Source organism: Acanthisitta chloris, unplaced genomic scaffold (genome assembly GCF_000695815.1).
Source record: "Acanthisitta chloris isolate BGI_N310 unplaced genomic scaffold, ASM69581v1 scaffold5402, whole genome shotgun sequence".
Classification (NCBI taxonomy): domain Eukaryota; kingdom Metazoa; phylum Chordata; class Aves; order Passeriformes; family Acanthisittidae; genus Acanthisitta; species Acanthisitta chloris.
The window spans coordinates 10952-31742 of record NW_008658697.1 but is presented as its reverse complement, the minus strand read 5'-3'; the positions used below and the strand labels follow the sequence as shown (position 1 = coordinate 31742).

Sequence of the window (20791 nt, the reverse complement as noted above, 5' to 3'; positions counted from 1 at the left end):
TCCCTGCTCTGTAGGTAGGTGAGAGTTTTCCTTTTTTTCCTGGAGAAGCAGTTTAGTATTTCTTTTCTCTGTGCTCAGCTGCATATAAGTCAAGAGTAAATGAAACCCAGGCCCAGCTTTAAACCCATTTCCTTGCAGGCAGTGTAGTAAGTGCTCTGCCATACCTCTCTCCCTCTTTGAGTAATGATCTCAGGCTGATTTAGGGATTAAGTCCTAATGGTTAAATAAGGCTAACGTGTCTGCCATTTGCTTAGGTGCTGTATCAGGAAAAGAGATTTCCACAGGGTGTGTGCATGCCATGAGCATAACGGCTGCATTTTTCTCACAAAAGAACAATGTCCCCAACAGCTGTTCAGCAAACAGCCCTCACTTGATTAGTGCCACAATAAGTGTCATTCACACAGTCTTGAGGCACAGTCGAAGGAATGCTGCACACCATCTGCACCAAAGAGAAGGAAACAAATGCAAGCCTTGCTCGCAGCTCTGCAGGCACGTTTGGGAGAGTCAGATGGGCTTGGATCATCAATGCAGCATTTAAAACAGCCCAAGGAAAACAGACTTGTGCAGTGCATAGATACAGAGCCAGATTGTGATGCTCTTGGTCATGGCTAGGCCACAAGTGGTTCTCTAGAAGTTGCTGAGCTTGCCAATGACATCTGGGGGTGTTTGGTAGAATATTGAAGTAATCAATGTGAAGGGCTCACGATTTGATTTGGACACTTCTTGCTGAAGAACCTTAAAAACCTCATGTCATTCTTCCACGTAATTTATTCACACAAGCCTGCCCGAAGAACAGATTTACTAGCATATAGTAGCAGTGCAGATGGTCAAGGAAAACTATCCTAAGTTTGAAGTGATTTTTCAGAAGTGCGTTTTCCTCCCCAGACACATACATGGCCCTTTGTGCCATGGAAACTGAGTGTAGCTGTTCTGCCTTGCCATGGGAACACTGTTTTGAAGACATTTTCTTTAACCAGGCTTTTAGCACATCCATTTTGATTTACATCCAAATGGGTCACAGACATCAATGCAGTATTATATGGGCAGAAAAAGGGAATGAAATGCTTTTAACATGAAAAATATGCTCTTGCATATAGGCCAACTTTTGTTCTCTTTCAATTTATCTAGGATTTGGGTGGGTTTAGTTCTAGGACCAAATTCAGTACTGGCATAAGTGAGCACAACTCTATTAGTGCAAATGGTGTCTCAACATTTATGTCAACAGTGAACTTAGATCATTGAATTTTTCCCATGTTTGGGCTTGCATGTTTCCTGCAAGATAATATACACATGTACTTGCACATATGCTGCACATATGCACATAAAAATTCACTGGGGAGCACATTTGGCTCTTTGCTCCATGTTTAACTTTATGTATAGAAAATGCAATCAGCTTACAAATTCTTTGCTTGCCCTGTAGCTAATGTGCCATGCGTCTGTGAGGGTCAGCCATGCAGAATGCCATGCTGCCAGTAAAATTCCTAGCAGCAAAAGCAAACATGAAAATTGCTTTTCTTTCCTCAGTCTGCAGGACTGCACGTGCACAAAGATCCATGTGTGTCATTTGTACAGATTTTTCTCCCCTCTGTTATCATGAAGTTGAACATTGTCTCGAACAGAGGGATATGTAGAACTACTAGAGATGCTTATCATTGGAGTGAATTGTAATATTTACTCAGCTGCAGGTTTAGTGTATGCTGTGAGGTCTGCTTGCCTCTTAGTGCCTGAAGAACAGCAAGGCCAAGGCAGAGTTGTCTCATGCTCTGTGATGCTTTCTGCAGCATTTGGGGTGTTGGGTAGAGAGAGGTACAAATGTTGCACTTTCCTTGGATCACCATAGCTTAGATGTCCTGAATAGACACCAAGCCCTGGCTGTATTGGGAGAACAAAGCTGGCAGCTAATTTCTACCCTGAACTTTTCCTACAAATGTATGGCAAAGGTGACAGGACACACAGGTTAAGGAGCTGTGTGCACTTGTCAAAGATCATTGACCATCTGGAGGCCAAGTGTCCACAGCACGTGAGGAGTCCACATTTGTGGGCACCATATACTTCTGTATTTAAAAGCAGTGGTAATATTTACTTCTTTTGATTGTTATTAGATTAAAAGACCTTTGATATGGTCTAAGAGTGACTTTTCCAATCCTCCCTCTGCCCAGCAAAATAGGATGTCCTTGTGTTCTCGGTATCGAAAAAGCTAAATCACAATTGAGGTGAGAATTAGAGGACACTGGCCTAGGGAACAGTAAGAAATGGGATCATTAGGAAGAAAAGTAAGGCTCTGCCCACATATAAAACTTGACCCTTCTCTGTGAACATTATCCCTGTGAATAATTGGAAATCTGCATTGAGGGTTCCTGCTGTGTCCCATCCCCTGAGGCCACACCCGCTGTATTGCTTTACATGGAGCAGCAATGCACGGGGAGATTTACATATATATCACATAAGAGTGTTTACAAAAAAAATTAGCATGTGATTGAGCTGGGAAGCTGCAGAGGGCCCCAACTGTACGAGTTTCCATGCACTTCAGCCAGAAGATTTATTTCCAATTTGTTATTCATAAGGGAAGAGCGAGAGATTGGGATGGGGTCCTTTGAAGTGGAAAACAAAGTCTTCTATTCAGCCTTCAGCTTAATAGAATACACATGACACAGGCTTGGCATGGCGGCCTGCTTTCATGTAATGTGCTCCTTGTCCTTCGCTTTCCTGGGCTGTGAATGCTAGTGGGAATGGATATTGCTCTGGAAAAGTCAGGTTATCCCCTGCAGCCTTCTGCAGGAGGAGCACGGTGTGAGCAGGTAGGAGCCTTCTGGTGATGGTGGTGGGGAAAGGAGGCTGAGCCAACTGTGTGCAGCTGCTCATAGCTCATGGGCTGTGTTTCATAGTGCAAGAGCATGTGTAGAGAGAGCAGTGTTGTTGCAGAGCTTCTGCAGGCATTGCACAGGCCCTTCTGCCCTGTTTGGAGCCACTGAGCATGACCCATGGATGCTGAGCCCCACACCCATCTTCTGCCTGACTTCAGCTCTCACTGTTATCCCCCTGAGTAGAAGACTTTGCTGAATTTGTGCAGCATCTAGAATGGCAGAATGTGATCTAGGCACTGTATCACTGCAAATAACCAGCAATTCTGTTCTAAGTCAGTGTTTGGGGACATATGTCTATGGATCCTGTATGTTTTTCCAGGAACAAGGCCCTGGTTTTACAGTGATCTACAAACCTCTAATAGCTTTTGCACTTTGCCCTGTCTTAATAGTATTAAAACTTGCTCAGTGCAGCACAAAGGCAAAGAACTTACAAGCCTGACTTACCACAAGGCCCTGTCAATTAGTTGGTCCATGTGTAACCTTCAGCACGTCATGTTGGCCCATAGCATCGTGTGGTTAGAAAGAATTTGGACCAGAGTCCTGCTGGTCCTCTTGGCCCTGTGACACTTGCTCCTCTTGGCTTCCTCTGGGATGATGTCCTCGTGCCCTGCTTCTCTCTCGCTCGTCTGCATGTTCAGGTTTGGAGCTCTGGGTGAATCACCGAAATCGGAGATGGAAAGAAATGCATGAAGTCATCTCATCCTGCCCTTGCCAGTGCAGGATTATTCCCTACTGTACAGTCTTGAGTGCCTTCTCCAGTCTATTTTTAAATGACTCAAAGGAGAGGGCTTTCCTCTCCTCCCAGGGGAGGCTGGTTCTGCGGTTCAGTAGACCTCACTGTTGGGGAATTTTCTTCCTGTTCACCAGCCTCAATTCTCCTTTTGCCTAATTTAATTGAACCGTTCCTGGCTCCACCCTTTTAAACAATTTTCCGTGTTGCATGACTGTTGCAAATACCTGTTGTCAATTTGCAGGCATAATGGATGGGAATTCATCACCGTTTGCCGTGCTTGGCAAAGGCTCTGTGTGCAGAGCTGCCCTGGGAAGCCAGGCTCTATCAGAAACCAGATTTCAGAGCTACATGCCAAGGAATAAAAATGACCTTTTCCTTCTTCTTTGGACAATGACATTAACATAAAACCCCATCATGACTGAGGATAGACTGGGCTTCTGGCAAAGCCATGAATGTCTGTATTAATGGGCTGGTTTTCCTCTTAGTCCTCCAGCAGCTTTTTCACAGTGCTTTTTTTTTTGCATGGCAGAAGTAACTGTTCCGAGTTCTCGGGTTTAGCTCTAGATTCGCAGACGTTTTGGGAACATTTAATGAAAAAATACATTAATTCTGTTTTTATCGAGTGTCTCCAGCAGTTGAGTTTCTAATCCCTGACTTTCAATTTGAGGTTTCTTAAGCACCTGAAGTGTTTTGAAAAAGTGGGATTTGTGCTTTGCCAACAGCCAGACACTTTGTCTAGGGACTGTGTGTCCTTCATCCAGCAGGACTGAGTTGCAAGAGAACTGTGTGTCCAAAGACTCTGAGTTATTCCAGAAAAGCATATTATGGTTTTGAAGAATCATGAATCCCTATTTATTTATTTATGAGATGAAAATCAGTTTCTGCTGTGGGTGACAGCAGAATAGCAGCCCATACTGAAAACACCAGGAAAGGAATGGCTAGCATTAAAAGGGCTGAGATCCCTTCAGTGGTGAGAGCTGCAGCTATTTAGCTGTGGCAGGGTACCAAACAACACTGTGGCTGGGCATTGTTGCTTGAACAGTTTGATTTTTAAAACATTCAACTGAAATATAACCACCAGCCAAGTGGGAAGGAGCGAGTCACGAGGACAGTGTGTTAATGAAGAGTCAGCAAAGGAGGGAAGAGTTCTTGTGCTCCAGTGGAAAGTGGCTGTACTGCAGACCAGGAGCCCCAGAGCAATATCTCACCCTAGCACAGCTATCCAAATGCTTTGAAGAAAATTTTATGCTATAGTAGTAATATGACTTTAAAAAGAATGAGAATTCCACAGCTATAAAATAAAACTCCTGATTTTTCTGCGGTAGGCTTCAGAAGGGCCATGGACCCTGTCCCTTTTTGCTCAGCATTGATCCTCACATCATAAACCAGAACCTTCTCCTCCAGAGAACTTCCAGCATTAAGCATTTCAGGAGATGGAAAGGGAGGATGAAGCAGAGTGGAGGAGAACACAATGGCCATAGCTGCTGTAGTAAAACCCACCCAAGGCCCTGTCCTTTGCTGCTGACACTGCTCAGGCTCATCAGGCCTCATGATGTGACTCTTGAGAGGTGTTTTTGGAAGGCACAGTGCTTGGTGGTGCTTTCAAAAATGCCTGTTTAAATGCTGCTGTGAGTTCATGGATGGGATCATGGTGTGTGGGAGCTGTGGAGAGGAGGGTGTGTGGTCCCTAGTGACGCCAAGTGGAAAACAGACACACCTGTTTTGGGATATAATGGGAGTGATAAGAGTAATTTCTTAATGATGGGGGTTTTTGGGAGTGTGAGGGGAAGGATTGGTTTAAGAAATGTAGGGAGCAAACAGAACTTCTGCCTCACTGTGCTGGGGATTGTTCATTTGAAATGGGAGCACTTGGGCTGAGCTGATACTGGTTCTTGCATGCTGCTCCCCCACTCAGTGTTTGCTTTGCACTGTTTTATCTGCCAAAAAGAAAATAAATTCACAAAATATTTGCAAAGTTGCATGGCCACAGGCTTAAATACATACATATGAATTCCCTGAAAGCAATTTGCTTCGAGCCCTCAGTTCCAGACATCTTTCTCACTCCCCATCTGCTTGTTCAAGTACACAAGTTCCTTGGGAAAAATCACTTATTACATCACTGAAAAATGCCACAAAAATAGCTTTTCACTTAAGTTCCCATCCTCGGAGTTAACTCACATGGGGATCAGATAGATTCAAACATTTAATAACTTTTTATTTTCCTTTCTCTTTAAACACAGGATCTCTGGTCATGGAAGCAGGGTCACGTGGTGGATTCTTGGCAGTCAGCAGTCTGTGGAGCTTTTGCAGGTGCAAAGGATTATATGTTATACTGGGAAAGACTAAAGAAGAAAGGGAAAAATGTGCAAATCTATTAAGTATAGCAGAACAACATTCCTTTGTAATTCAAGTTTGTTTAGAAGAAAATGGATCCAGTTGTTGTTTGGGAATAGGAAAGTCAGCAAAGGAAAGAGAAGAAGGGAGAAAAAAAAAAGCCTCAGCCAGGGTGTCTGTTTGAAAGACAACCAATTTGTTTTTGACAAATTTCTGTTATTTAAATACCAGGGCCCTGTCAGTCAGGCTTTGCCATTATTTCAAAGTTGATTTGTAAAATCCTCATCCAGGAGAAACTTTGCCTGGGTGGGGGTTTGTGCAGCTGTCTGCTCCGAGCACTTCCCCAGGGGCTGAAGTGATTGCAGCGAGAGGCAATGATTCACCATTCATGTGACAGCTCTGACAGCCATGTAGATTAACTGGAGGCAGGAGAGCAGAGGCAGCACTGCTCAGCCCGGAGGCAAAAGCCTTCTGCAGCGAAAAAACCCAGAGGTCGAAACATCTGGGCAATCTCCAGACACTAGAACAAGAATAAAGAGTGGCAGAATACAATACTGCACTATTTATTACCAAACGAGCCAGAAGTTAATTAGCCTTCAGTAGGCTTCTTGCTTGATTTTAGCCTACTGTAGTTGTTTCCCAGAAAAAAAGAAAAGAAAAAAAAATCAATTAATGACTCATCAGTATAGCTGACAAGTTTGAGGGAGGAGAGACTCAGCTGTTTTAATAGAAAAAACAGATTAGTAGTTAAGAGATGGATAGCCAAAGCTTTTCCCCAAGGAGCTAAAATACATTTTGAGATTCCAAACCAGTAACAGAATATGTGGAAAAAATAAATCCCGTTTAAAGAGAAACTATAACATTTCTTGAAATAGAGATGATCAGAGGCTAAGCTTGTTCTTTGATAGCTCACAAACTCAGAGCCGTTTCATCATATGTCATGTTAAAAAATAAGTTCTTTTAGGGGAAAGGAAGTATTAGTAGCAGCAGAATTGCAGCAGAGATTGGGGCTTGGTGTCGATGGGCACTGTCACTGCAGGGCTGAGGGCAGGGAGGGAATGGTTTAGGTAGAAATGATTCCATTTTGGGGCAGAGGGAATATTTTACATGACCTCTTGTAGTCTTGTCCAGCTGTATTTTCTGTGTTTATGCGATGGGAAGGGAGTTTTATTCTGCTGCAAATCCTGCTGTTGGATTTTGCATTGACTTCATCAATCAGTGCAAATGAAATCAGAGGGGTCAGAGCAGATCGTTCATTTTTGGTTTGAAACAAATCAAGCTATCAGACTAAAAACACTTTAAAATGCAATCTGTGTGTCTGCAGGTGTGATGGGGATCGTTAATTTACCTCTGTTGATTTCTCTGCAGTCAGATTGATACATAAAAACTGTGTTCAGGCATGTTCAGAGAGCTGGAAAGGTTATCTGATTTACCCAAGGCCTGGTGGAGTAATTTCCTGAAGTCCAATTTGCTGCCTCAGTTGGGAATCTACCCCAGTGCCTTCACTTCCTTCTCTGTGTGTCTTGATCCTGACCAGTTGTGCTTGGACTTGCTACTGTGTAATGGATGTTAAGCAGTGTTTGCTCATTTTCTAGCAGATATGCTGTAGGAGGAACTTGCAGGGGGCAGTTGTGGGTAGACACGTGCTCACTGCCCTTTGGCAGACACTGGGGAGATCTAACACTTTGTGGTGAAGGAGAAACCAAGTCCTGCAGCAGCAGAGACTTCCAGGTCCATGGAGGTGTGGTAGGTGATGGTCGATGAGACAATTCAGCTTAGCTGCCTTCATAGTCTCTATTCCCCAAGCACAGATCTTTGCAGAGCTCAAGTCCTATTTTGTAGTTCATGTTGTAATTGGTGATGGTAATTATTCTCTGAGTTATCTTTCTAGCTTCAAGTCCTCCAGCTTGGTTTTCCTTCTCTGTGCTTTGTTTCCCACTCCTTTCCTTTTCACCAGCAGTATTGAAAACTTCCTTTTTCAAGTGTCCTCTGAGGACCTGCTTCGAAACTCACAAGGTTCAGCTCTTTTTGGATCAGAACCTTTCCCTCTGCCCCCATTGCCTCCCTCTGAAGACATGTAACAGACCCAGCATCTATCTAATCTGGTAGTGCATCCATTCTGTTTCACTGAAAATATTCAGCCTTCTTGCTGAGGAGAGGCAGTGGAAAAACAATTTCCTGCTTTCTGAGGAGTGGATTCCATAGCTAAAAATTATTAACTACCTACATATAGATTCAAACAAGGGAAGGAAAACCAGACCAAACTCTTTATCCTGTTCTTTCCACGCCAAAACACAAATATCAAAACCTCACCAGGACCCTGTGAGTAAAATAAGATTAATATGTGCATCCAAGTGGTTTAAAATCTTCATGTTATAAACCTTAAAAGGAGAATATTCTCCAGAAACACAACCTTTGCATGCAGAGATGCTGTCAAATGCCACCATGGTAGTGAGATGGTGAAATCACACAAACACACTTTTCTGCTGTGTTCTTTGCTTGAATTCAATACTTTCTAAAAATATGTTAGAGGTCCTGAGGGGCAGCTGAAACAAACTGAAAGAGAAGTCCTGTTTAGCTTCCCTTTATGGCACACACACACACGTGTCTGTGTGCAGTGGTTAGTTCCTAGCTAAATTATTATTTGGCAAAGACAGAACCAAGAGCAACAATCTATTGGATTCCATCCCCAGTGCCTGTGAAGTGGCAGCAGTTTCAGCCAAAGGGCTGGGAGAGGCCTGATGCTGCCTTGTGTGAGTGCACATGTGTAAGATGTGTGTATGTGATCCATCAGCTTTTTATAGACACATAATAGGCACAAGCATAAATATCAGAGACTTGGAATCCTTTCTGTCTCATCTGTTAATAATTTAATCTCTCGAGGCCTTGTCGAACTTTATCATCATCTTTAGTGTCTTAACTAGAAGAGATGTTTGGAGCAGTCAGGGAGTGGGAGAAGGTGATGTCTGAGCAACTGGTGGGGAAGAACCCAAGGGTAGATAGAATCATAGAATCAACCAGGTTGGAAAAGGCATCCAAGATCATCAAGTCCAACTCTACTGTGGTTACTAGACCATGGCACTAAGTGCCACATCCAGTCTCAGCTTGAAAACCTCCAGGGATGGTGAATCCACCACCTCCCTGGGCAGCACATTCCAATGTCTGATCACTCTCTCCCTAAAAAATCTCTTCCTAATATCCCACCTAACCCTCCCCTGGCAGAGCTTGAGTCTGTGCCCTCTTGTCCTGCTGCTGGTTGCCTGGGAGAAGAGACCAACCCCCACCTGACTCCAACCTCCTGTCAGGGAGTTGTAGAGGGTGATAAGGTCTCCCCTGAGCCTCCTCTTCTCCAGGCTGAACACCCCCAGCTCCCTCAGCCTCTCCTCATGGCACTTGTGCTCGAGTCCCTTCACCAGCCTCGTTGCTCTTCTCTGTCCTCTGTGGAAGTTGGCAGTGGCAAGGAAGTCTTGCCATTGGGCATTAGCTGTCAGGAAAGCAAAGCACTGCCCTGCAGCAGTGAGGTGATCTCCAGCTTGTCAAGGAACCTAAATGTCCGTTTAATGCGATTGGAAATTGCCTCTGTTAAGATGTTTTCTTTCTCCCTACCATAAAAAAAAGTGTGGCTTAACATTAATAATTAATGCTCTGTGGTGACAAAGTCACCGAGAATGGAGGTGCAAGTCTAGTGAATAATAATGCACTAAGGAGAGCTTTTTGCACATTAACAGGGAGGACTTCCCATCACTTTTGTTTTGATCTAATCAGCTCTGACAAGATTACACACTGTGTCTAAAAGCCTCTTTAACTCTATAGCTCTGAATAAATTTTTGAGTAGTTCTCAAGATTTCCCTGCAGAGTCTGCTTGGACCATGCTCCTAACCCTGAATTGGTTAAATCTCTGGAGGAGAAGTGCTTTGCCTTGTGGTATTTCTGCTGAAATCCAGAGAAGTTCTTAGGTCACTTTGCTCTACCATTGGCAGGTGTTGTTCCCACACTGATAAAAGGACCAGAATAAACTTCCTCTTAAAAAACTTTAACGTAATATCAATAAAACGAAAGTTCAAATAAGAACTTATTGATTGAGGAGTTCTGAAAAAGACTGTTTGTGAACTTGGAAACCAGTCAGTGTAAGAGGATGCTGTGAGGTTTAGTGTTGGATTTGTGCCACTCAGTTTTTCAACCCGGATTTGGGATTTGATCCTGAATCTGTCCTGGGTAACCTTCAGGTGTCAGTACAGAAAATAATCATGGAGAAAGGCAATAGTACAGCTCGACCTGGATGTTTTTCTTTTCCTAAGGTGGGCTAATTCCAACAAGGGCATTAGCCAAGCACAAGTTCCTACTCTTTGAAATGAGCCTGACCTGCCAAACTGGGCTGGTGTGGCAGAAGAGAGAGCCTGGCCAGATGACAGGAACACAGAGTCAGGAGGAACTGCTGTGATGGCCCCTGGATCCTTGAGAAAGGGTGAGGAGTAGTTTAAATGGTACAGAAAAAAAAAGATACAGAGGCTGAAGAACTTGTCTTCCTCCCTCATTCATAGGACCTTATTTGAAGATTGTGCCAAAGAACCCATGCAGCTTTTTCCTGTAGCAGCAGCAGCAATTTCTACAGGCAGTCACCTTACTGCAAGAACCTAGGGTTATGTATTGTTCTCAGGTGAAGTATTTCACTCTGTTCTGATACTTTTATTTGTGTATGACAGCTCAGAAGTGAAGGAAATGCCAGCAGGAACCTAGGGGGAATATCTTAAGTCTTCAAGAGTTTTTATTCATATTGCCAAGTAAAGGTAAATCATTCTCTGCACATATCTATCACTAGCACTTCCATCAAGAACTGGTCACTGAGAAAGTGTGAGTAGCAGAGGGATTTTCTGTTTAACACCTGAGCTCAGGAACATTTTGCTGCTCAGCTGATGTGTGGATATACAGTGGCCATTGTAACTTCTTGGGAGACAGGTGATGAATTTTCCACTGCTGTGTGAAGGTTTATTTTCCCAATAGAGGAATTTGTCACTCTGCTAGAAGTATTAATGAGCCAAGAGCCTTCTCCCATATGAAAATCCATCTTTATGCCTACTTGCTGAGCCCAAGTGCCCTGTCTAGGGCAAGGGAGAAAGGAGTCTGTTCAGGAGTGAGTTGGTGAGTGAGTCTGGACACACACTGCCTGCCAAGGTGCCTTTTTCTCTGTCAGCTCTGCAGAGAAGCCAGAATGATTAGGAGTGTGAGGCTGGACATGTCTGGGCCTTTCTTGCCCACCTGATGCTTGGATATTTTTGCTTTTCCTGTTTTCTGACTAGTTGAGCAGACTCGAGCCTTATGTGGCAGCTCATGGAGAATTCAGTGACAACAGGAATAGACTAAAGGAGTGATTTAAAGACTGTTGGACCTTACTGTGTATGAGTGGAGCACACAGCTCTCCTATTTTGGATGAGTAGGCTCTGGCTGTACTAGTTTGTGTCTGTTCTATCAATCTGATGCTTGGAAACATTGATGTTTTAAGCTCCTTCCCCCATCTAGCATAGGTGGGAAGGAGCAGTACCTCAGTAGTACAGCAGTCTGTTCTTGGGTACCTGTGCACTATCATTGAAGAGGTCATTCTAAAACTACCTTGAGCATTTAGGGCTAAGGCTGGAGCAAATTCATTTTGTCAGGCTCACTGCCTTCAATAAAAAGCAGTTCCCAACTTTAATCTTGTGTTTTTGTCAAGCATATACAAACTTGCTTTTAATTTAGCCGCTGTCCTGCTGCTTGTTGTGCTTATGAAGCATTTTAATGTTGCTGTTGTCATTCTGAATTGATTGGTAAATCTGTACCAAATACTTCTCAGTGATGGAAAAAGAAACATTGAAATGTTAATAACAAAAGAGTAGGAAAGATCCAGATGTTAGCTGGGGAAAAATGAAAACCAATCAGCCTTGATTAAACTTTTCAGATAAGAATTTGGGAACATCGTGTCAGGATAAATTGTGTTTGTTCTAATCACTCTGTCAGCCAAGATTGAAGCTGCTGCCAATAAAGAGCTGTTACAGAACAAATGCATTAAAAAAAATATTGGGATCTGATAAGAGCCATAAGTTAGTCTGACTAAAGTGTTACCATCAGTGCTCGAACTGGGTGATGCTTTGAGGTTTGTTGCTTTATACAGGCCTGACAGCCACGTGGTTCACTGTTTGTGTCTTGGTCTGTGGGCTAAGGAAGGGCATCTACATCCAGGCTTGTAAAGCCACTCTTTTCCATGGAGATTATTTTTACCCTTCTAAAAATACATCACTGACATGAGATAGAAACCAAAGTTTCTATCCAGACCCGTCCCTCAAAGCCTTTGGGTCACTTACTCAAAAACTGGCTCACAATAAAAAGATTTCTGACCTTAAAGAAGGTCCAAGAATGGACTGGAATTTAGTTTAACTTGCTTATAGTGTCTGCTTTGACTTCTTGAGTACAACCCATTTTCCTGCTTCTTAGTGAGGTAGCAGTGCTAGAAAGCTTCCTGCAGAGTGAACCAGGTGGGACAACCTTATGGGAGCAGGAGCTGCTCCTAAACTAGGAATTTTGGGCTGTTCACTAACTCAGCTTGCCTGCAGTTCTTGTTTGAGATCCAGGGCACTGCACATGTGCCTTACTGCATCTCCTGAACTGGCTATTCCTTAATTAACTGTGAGAAGTGAAGCAGGGTGCCAGCTGGCCCAGCCTCTCTTGTCATAAAGCAGGAGTTTAATAAGTTAAAGCTAAGGTGGTTGAGAGAGAGAGATGCAGGTAAAAACACGAGCCAGCAGGGAGGATGGATTTATTTGTTACTTTATAGCTTTTAGAAGAAATGCTTTTTTCCCCTTTCCCATCCCAAGAAAAGAGAGATCAATTTTTTGACATTCTGTAAAACTTGGAACAGAAAATAGATTATTTTTAGCTTATTCCCTGGGTACTGTGTAGGCTTCAGTCTTTGGAGTCACTTTGTTCCCTGCTGTAGCAGATACAGGATTTATACAAGCTCCAGAGGGGGGGAAAAAAAAACCAAAACGGGGAAGAAGAAAGATTTCAGAGCAAGTCTGCCTTTCTTTTCTTCCCCTTTCGTTCTTCACTTACTGCTGCTCCTGCATTTTAGATGTTTCCTTCACTTTGGCTCTTCCTCAGCATGAATTACTTGCTTGAAATATTGTAAACAGAGGAGGGAGAGATTAGAGTTAATTTTAGGATGGGGAAATAAGGCAAAGGGAATAAAATCCTGGGAGAAAAAGCAGCGAAGCTGGTCCCTAGATAGTGCAAGAGGCCAAGCTGTAGCCACAGGGTTGAAGTTTGGAGCCAGACACACACGTTTGTGGGTGAGACATGCAGAGGGATAAGCTGATGATTTCTGGCTTTCGGGAGGAAAGTCACAGCTGAGTTGGCTGCGGCAAGTGAAAGTAATGAGCTCCAAGGGTGAAGTTTGGGAGTGATTAGAGAGAATAAAAATGCCCCTGAGAGGGAGATGGCACTTGTGGCAGCAAACTTGTGACAGTTTTCTAAGAGCCTTGGGCAGCTTTGTATTGTTGGAGCTGATTTCATTTGCTGGAGATGAGCTGGTTTGTCTTTTTCCCTTGAGACAGAGTCCCAGGTCTAACAGTCTGGATCCAGTCTGGCTGTATCTGAAGCTTTATCCCTGAGGCATGAGTGCTTCAGATGCATCTTCCCTCTCTTTTTATCTCTGCAGCATTTGAATGGTCAGCCTTTCATTCTCAAGGCAGAACACAGTGTGACTAGGTTATTTTCCCATCTCAGTAAGCAGGTTCTTCCTTTCAAACTTGCTGTAGGTGTTGGAGGTGGAATCCAGTATCCTTACAACTTTCCTATGTTCATATACGTAGAGTCCAAAACAAAAGGACAGTAATCTCACTGGGGATGTTTGGATTTACAGTTAGCTAGTATAGAGCTGTTTTCTTAAGTCAACACACACTAACAAAACACTCTGTGTACAGACAGACCTTCCACAAACCTACCAGGGCTCTGAGGTGAGGAAACATGCTGTAGGCATTAGGAGCTGAGCAGTGTTGACCACAGCCCTGGGAATTACATAGTCAGTGTGGCATTCGTATTCAGCCAACAATGTCTCACTTGTGTTTGGTATTTTAACTTTCTCAGGTGGGTTTGCAGCTGCAGTCACCACACCCCTCGACGTAGCGAAGACGAGAATTATGTTGGCCAAGGTAAGAGGGAAGGAGGCAGACACAGCTGAAGGGCCTGGGTAGCTCCAGGGTTGCTGTGTGGTCATTACAGAGTGAAATCCAGCACCTATTAATAATCATTTCTTGATTTCTTCCTGCTCTTGTCCTTGAAGGCAGGATTAGATGTGAACAGGCACTGCATGCACAACTAATGAAATTGTTGTGTTCTTTTCCTTGAATTGCTCCTCTGGTCCTTTCCCAAAGGAGTTGTCTGAAACAGGTTTAGCCTTGTGCTAGACTTCCAGATTCTCATGCAGTGTCTTTAGGAGAAAATCAGTCAGACACCCAAAGTGAAACTGCCCATCAGGGATTTATTCCTCTGTGATTTTGATAATTGTTGGGCCAGGGCAGTGTATGTGTGTGTCTTTCTGAGGAAGGCTTGGCACTGGGTTTTCTCTCCTAAAATTTTAAGCCATGGAGATTGTGATGGCCTACATTTGCCAGCCAGGGCAGAAGGAACACTGCTTGTAAGATCAGTAAGTTCAGTAAGTATATAAAATGCTATTGGATCTGGTGTTCCCATCATCATCTCACTGACCCAGAGCCACATAGCTGAAAGCTCTCAGCAGGTGGATATGCCTAAAGCCTTTCCTTGCCCTGAAAAGAGCTGTTGTGTTGGCAAATGCTGGACATCCTGGAGTTTCTATGAGTGGTTTTCACCCTGTTGCTCACATCTCTCAGGTTGGGGTGTTTCTTGTTGATGACAGGCACTTGTTGATGACCAAGTCACACACATCTCTGCTCACCATGGTACTATGTTGTGTTTCTGTCATTGCTGGGTGGTATCTGCTGCAGCTGCTTTGTCTTGGGTGGTGTTGGGTGACTGTAAAATCTGGGTTTCATTTATCTCTGCTGCTGTCCTGAGCAACCAGGTAAACACTGGTAAGGGAATGAGGATGCTTTGAGGTGTTCTGAGACCATTCAAACAGCTTCTTTATATTAGTCATCTCACACTAACTAGATCACACATGTAATCCAATTGTCTCTAGTCCTGCTGTTTGGCCTCTGGTTTGCACTCCAGGCAGTTTTCACATGCTCAGGGTTTTTTGTTTGTTGTTCTGAATCTCAAGGATGCTGTTCTCTTGCAGTGAGCAGCAAAGTAACTTGTTGGTGCTTTGTGAGTGTGTTCTTATTAATGTCTTACTCCAGTGTCAGCTGTTGGATGTAGAGCTGAGTATAGTTCAGAAAGGACTGGATACCCAGTTCTGAACTAACCAGCTCTGTGACCTCATTTTATTCTTCTGTGCCTCTGTTTCCCTGTCTGCCCTTTGCCTCATTCCTGGAAACAAAGAGCTTTTGCCTTTTCCTGGGATAAGGAGGTCATTAGGACATCTGTAATTCCTGTCATGTAGCACTAACCGGAGACAGGAGCTGAGTAAATAACTAAACCTCTGCCAACAGTTTCCAATCTCTCTCTCTCTCTCTCTGCTTCAGGCTGGTTCCAGCAATGCCAGAGGGAATGTTCTGGCTGCCCTTGGTGACATCTGGAGGACACAAGGCCTGTCGGGGTAAGCACATGCTGTACCTCAGGTGTTGTATCTCTGTGTGTTGGGGGCTGGGAGAGGATGGGGGATGTACTGTCATGCAGAAAAGACTTTTGATAGCTACACACCCTGACAGGGAGCAGCAGTCAGGTAGCTAAGAGCAAGTCCCTCAGACAGGTCTAGTGTCCTCACCTTAGCACTAGCTGGGGGCAATGTCCAGGGAAGAGGACAGAAATGGGACATGACCATCCATGGTGCAGTCTCTACACCCAGCTCCACGTGTTGGAGGTGATGGTGGCTTTGTGTTTCTAACCTGTGATGAACTTTGTGAATGTGTTTGTGATTTGTATCCATTTAAGTTCAGGCACACACACCTCTTGTGGCAGCAAGGATTACAAGTTCATCTTGAGGTGTGTGAATCACCCCACCTGAGATGTCAGGGAAGGCCAACATAGGAGTCACCTGTCCCTTATGGACAGTCTTCTCCTCCTCCTGGCAATTCCTGACAGATTTGAAGTCACCAGCAGTGTCTCCTCTGTTCTCTTATATTTGCCATTCTTACTGTGAAGCCCATGGTAGCAGCCAATGCCAAATTCATGCCAGCAGAGGGGTCAAGCTGAAGCAGAGGAAGGAAGCCATGTGCTCCCTGACTTGTCCTTTGGGCCTCCCATCAGCTCTGGGTTTGAGCACATGTCCCCATGGATTCTGTGGTGTGGCAGCTATTGCAAGTTTTCTGAGACAGGCCTGAGTGCAAAAGGTCTGAGCAGCCAAAGAGCAGCTCTCTGGTGGCTTTCCTGCTGTGACCAGAGTGTAGAAATGTTCCAGAGCTTTCTTGACCAGCTGTGAACATTCTAGGGTGGTATCAATCCAATCTCAACTTCCTCATTTTGCCCAGTCCTAAGACAGAAAATTGTTCTCTTGACCTTGGAGTGGTGTGGGGAACACAAAGTCCTCTGCTAGTGTTTGTAGAACATTTTGAGGTGTGACAAGCTTATAAATTGTTATTGATTTTTACTGACACCTGCTTCATTTTGCCACCTTGTCCTTTTTGAGTACGTGACTATGCCAGTTGTTGGCCACTCATAATGGATAGATGTCTTAACTTCTCCAGTCCATGATGTTCAGCCTGTGCTTCCTTTGGTAGGGCTTGTGTCCCACCTGCCCTTGGCCTGGAAGAGAAATGCAGGGATTTCTGGAAGCTCTACTTGGGGTTTTCCCTGTAATTTCTCACAGGTTTTTAACCCACTCCCTGTGGCTGATACTGTTTAACCTTTGCACCGTTGCAACCATTGCTGGACGCTGTGTGCACATCTCAGCTTTGCAGGGGACAGTTCTCTCTGAACATCTGATCTCTGCTTGCCCAACTAGTAAATGTTCAATGCTCTTTCTACACATGTGGGAAATAATTCAAAACAAATTGCAGGAAGTTCCTGAACACCGATTCCAGGAAGACATCCTGCTGTGCCCTCAGGCAGTGCTCAGAGATGGGTTGTCTCAGGTTTGCTCTTTGAGGTGATGTGGCAGTGGATAAGTTTTGGGTCCTACGTGGCTTGGTGGACTCTAGGACATGTTTTGAAAGGGACTGGGAGAAGTGAGGCCACGTCTGCTGCTGGTGGCAGTTGAGCTCTGGAGGGTGTGAAGAGCCATGGATTTAGCTGGGGTAACCTCCTCCTTTCCCCAGCCAACAGCAGAAATGAGTGTTTGTGTTCTTTTCAGTGTGTTTCAGCAGTGCCCTTTTCTAAACAACCCCAAATTCAACTCTGCCTAAAGATAGTACCCGTGGACTAGAACCAAAGGGAACACTATTCGGTCGAAATCAAAACAATAAGTGATCTGGAGAAAAAGTAACGTGTAAAGGAGGCCAAGCTGCGTCAGCTGCGAGGAAAAGGAAGAAAGTCTTGGGAAAAATAAACGCAGAGGCTGCCATGCCTGCTGCCAATTATAAATCTATTAATCAAAAACAATAAAAATGTCGGGCTTTTTTGGCCAGTTGCAACATGACATGATTTATGGCTCCTCTAATAAATCTCGTACTTGAAGAGGAGGAATTCTGAGGGCAGAAAAGACGCATTGCTTATTGCCACCTTATTAAAACCAGAGCACAGGGCTCAGCTTCCTGGTCTGCACCTAGTAAATCCCTCTGCTTCATGCCAAGAAATTTCACATCCCTTTCTGTCCGGGGAGAGCCAGGCCTGCAGCAGGAGGGAGGATGGGGATGGGGTGAGCAGATCTCTGTGCCTTTTCGCTCTTGCCAGCGGTGTAGATGAACCATTCACATGAAAGGGAGTTCACATCTTGTCCAAATGCTTTTCACACGAGGAGGTGGTGGTGTTGGAAAGCTGTGGCTGAAGCTTCACAACTCACTGGTGAGGGTTATTGGAGTGCTAAATGTGGTGGGATGGTTTGCCCCAGCCTGTGTGTCGCTGGGGATGGAGCTGGTGGTTTGCTCCAGGTGTCTTGTTCCTCAGATGAGCTTTGGAGTGGACTCAGCTTGGCAGGTGTGAACCACACTGCTCTCCACAGCCAGATCTCACTGGCTCTGCTGTACAACAAACTGCCTGCAGAGTGAGCTTGGTGCACAGCTGTAGCCAGAGAAGAGCAGTGGTTTGTCTCAGCATGGTCTCCTTGTTGGTGCAGAGTAATACATGAGTTTTGTGGCCAAGCACACAGAGCCTTTTTCAGCACTGAGCCCTCTATGCTGTGTCCAGGCCCTGAAGCACCTTATCCACTTTCCTAGGAAAGCAGTGGAATCACTGTCCCTGGAGGTGTACAAACAATGTGTAGATGTGGTGCTTAGGGACATGGTTTAGAGGTGGACTTGGCAGTGCTGGGTTAGTTGTTGGCCTTGATGATCTTACAGGTTTTTTCCAACCTAAATGGTTCTGTGATCCGCAGGGTAACTGCAGGGGTCCTGTTAGGAGTGAGGAGTGGCAGGGAGCCAGGTGAAATCTGTGCAGGCAGAGAGCAAATACAACTAAACAGCAGTGCCCACCAGAGCAGCTTCTGATGGGGCCAACAGAAACAAACCCAATTTGTCTCCTCTGCTGATGGAGGCAGTTTGGGTCAGACCTGCCACAGGGCTCAGCTCTGGATTTGGGACCTCCCTGCAGCCCTTCAGCTCTGCCCTCTCACCGAAGGGAACCACAAGGAAACTGGGGGAAGCAGGGCCAGGATTCTTGGAAGTGATGGTTAGTAGCAGTGTTGCCAGGGCTGCAGCTCCTGGGTAACTGAGTTATCAGCCCCTGTTTGTGTAATAGCAGTGTCTCGAGTGGGCTGTTCTGGGAGGGAATGTCTGCTACTGCTCCTGTAATGAGGCTCCCTAATTCTGCAGGAGAGGGATGGTGTGTGCTCCCCAGGATCTGCCCTATCAGCGCTCTGTCCATACATGCCTTGTACAAATTACTCTCTTTTAAAGCTGTCATTATGGTAATAGACCCAATTGCTGTCTAGTAAAGCCATAAAATGTTTCCATCTGCCTGTGTGCTCCAGGCTCCTTCGCAAAGCTCATTACAGCCAGAGTTACTGCAGCCAGAGGTTTCCCTGTGCAGCACGAGTAACTGGGCATGGACAGGGAGCTCCTGAGCAGCCCAGGGGGATATTTCCTGTGCAGCTTGGTCTCACCAGGAATTGAACCCTGCTCCACTGTGGGTATGCTCCCAGCAGGGACCTTGCAGCATTTGGAAAAAAACAAGGACTGTGTCCCTGCAGAGCTCAGCCAGAGTGTGATGCGCAGAGTTCTTGATCCAGGGGGAGGCAGGGGGGATGCCAAATGGATTGAGCCTAATGTTTAATCCTTGCTTGCCATGAAGGAAGCCTGTAATGCTCTGAGACGATACACTGGCCTATGCTGAAGTTGTTAAACCAACTATGAGCTTAGATGTGTCAAGCAATTGGTTTTGCATGAGTTTCCTGTTCATTTCCAAGAACTATTAGCATCAGGTACCTAAAGATTGCAGCAGCTGAATTGAGTATCTTGCTCCCTCCTGACTGGCACCTGTTGTGTGTCCCTGGGAGTGAGCCAGGATGTCTCTGCAGCTGGGGAGCCCCTGGCAGTGAGAGGGGTCCCTCTGTCCAGGCTGGAAGGAGGAGGATGGGATGCTTCCCATCCGTCTGCAGCCCTTTGTGGGGATGTGTCTGAGCTCCTCTTTCCTCAGCATGGCCCAAAATCTCCTGCCCTTGTGTGCCTGAGGAGTGTGGAGAGGGGTTAACAAACACTTGGGAGTGCTGTCAGGGAAATCCAGACAGGTTCCTCCAGCGAGCAGTGGGATGGGATTTAAGAAACCAGCAAGACTTTTTTTCTTGGCCCCTTCAGGCAGTGCGTGCATCCGCTCCCCACTCATCCTCTGAAACCCTTTCCTGTGCCTTCAGCCTGTTTGCAGGTGTTGTCCCACGGATGGCAGGCATCAGTCTGGGAGGCTTCATCTTCCTGGGGACATATGAGAAGACTCGCCAGCTGCTGCTCTGAGCCAGCCCAGCCAGTCCTGTCGAGATGCTGGAGAAACTGCCGAGTTGGAGGAGTTGTCATCTCGCCTTCCTCCCCCTGGCTGTGCTGCAGCAGCTGTCCCACAGGCTGAGAGCCACTCTCACTGCTAAAGAAAAGTAAATCCTCTAATAATCCAATTTCCCAAACATGAAATTTTCCTGCATGGAAAGCGAGTGAGGTCATTGTGAGAGTTGTGCCAAAAAAGTAATGTTTGGGGGGGGTAAACAGCTAATTACGGTGGCTGCGAAAGGCGTTATTAGAACTCCTGCAGGGGGAAGGTGTTTTGGAAACCTCCAGCTCAGGGGCTGAGCAAGGAGGCTGAAATAAAGCAAGTTTTCATCATTCAGTGGCACCTGCCTCGTAACATGGGGAGGGAAGGGCTGATAGAGTTACAGGCTGCTGCCCTCCAACAGCACCGAAAGTATTCCGGGTTGGGAGAGCTCTTTGTAAGAGACAATAATCCATTTGTTTCTGATTCGAGCTGTATTTGTGGAAGTTTATATTCCTGTTTATACCTACAGGTGCTCAGCAAGCATTCCTGTGTGGGAGCCAGTGCAGTTTTATTAATCAGACTCACATTTCTCCAGTAAAAGCCCAGGCTTGTATTATTTTACAGCTGTGCTTGTGCAAAGACATGAAGCTCTGCCTTCTTTTTGGTCTTCATCCCTCAGCAGCTGAAGGAGCAGGAGGTTGGA

At 45.2% G+C, this 20791-nt stretch overlaps 1 protein-coding gene across 1 annotated transcript in view; it reads left to right on the top strand.

Annotated features, from left to right (window-relative positions):
- SLC25A26 (solute carrier family 25 (S-adenosylmethionine carrier), member 26) overlaps positions 1 to 20438 on the top strand; it is an 85349-nt gene extending 64911 nt beyond the window's left edge. Inside the window, exons 6-9 of the mRNA XM_009085188.1 lie at positions 5838 to 5907; positions 14047 to 14111; positions 15564 to 15637; positions 19982 to 20438. Coding sequence (XP_009083436.1) covers positions 5838 to 5907; positions 14047 to 14111; positions 15564 to 15637; positions 19982 to 20078 — 306 coding nt within the window. The 3' untranslated portion in view covers positions 20079 to 20438. The remainder of the gene's footprint in view (positions 1 to 5837; positions 5908 to 14046; positions 14112 to 15563; positions 15638 to 19981) is intronic.
- Positions 20439 to 20791: the final 353 nt, after the last annotated feature.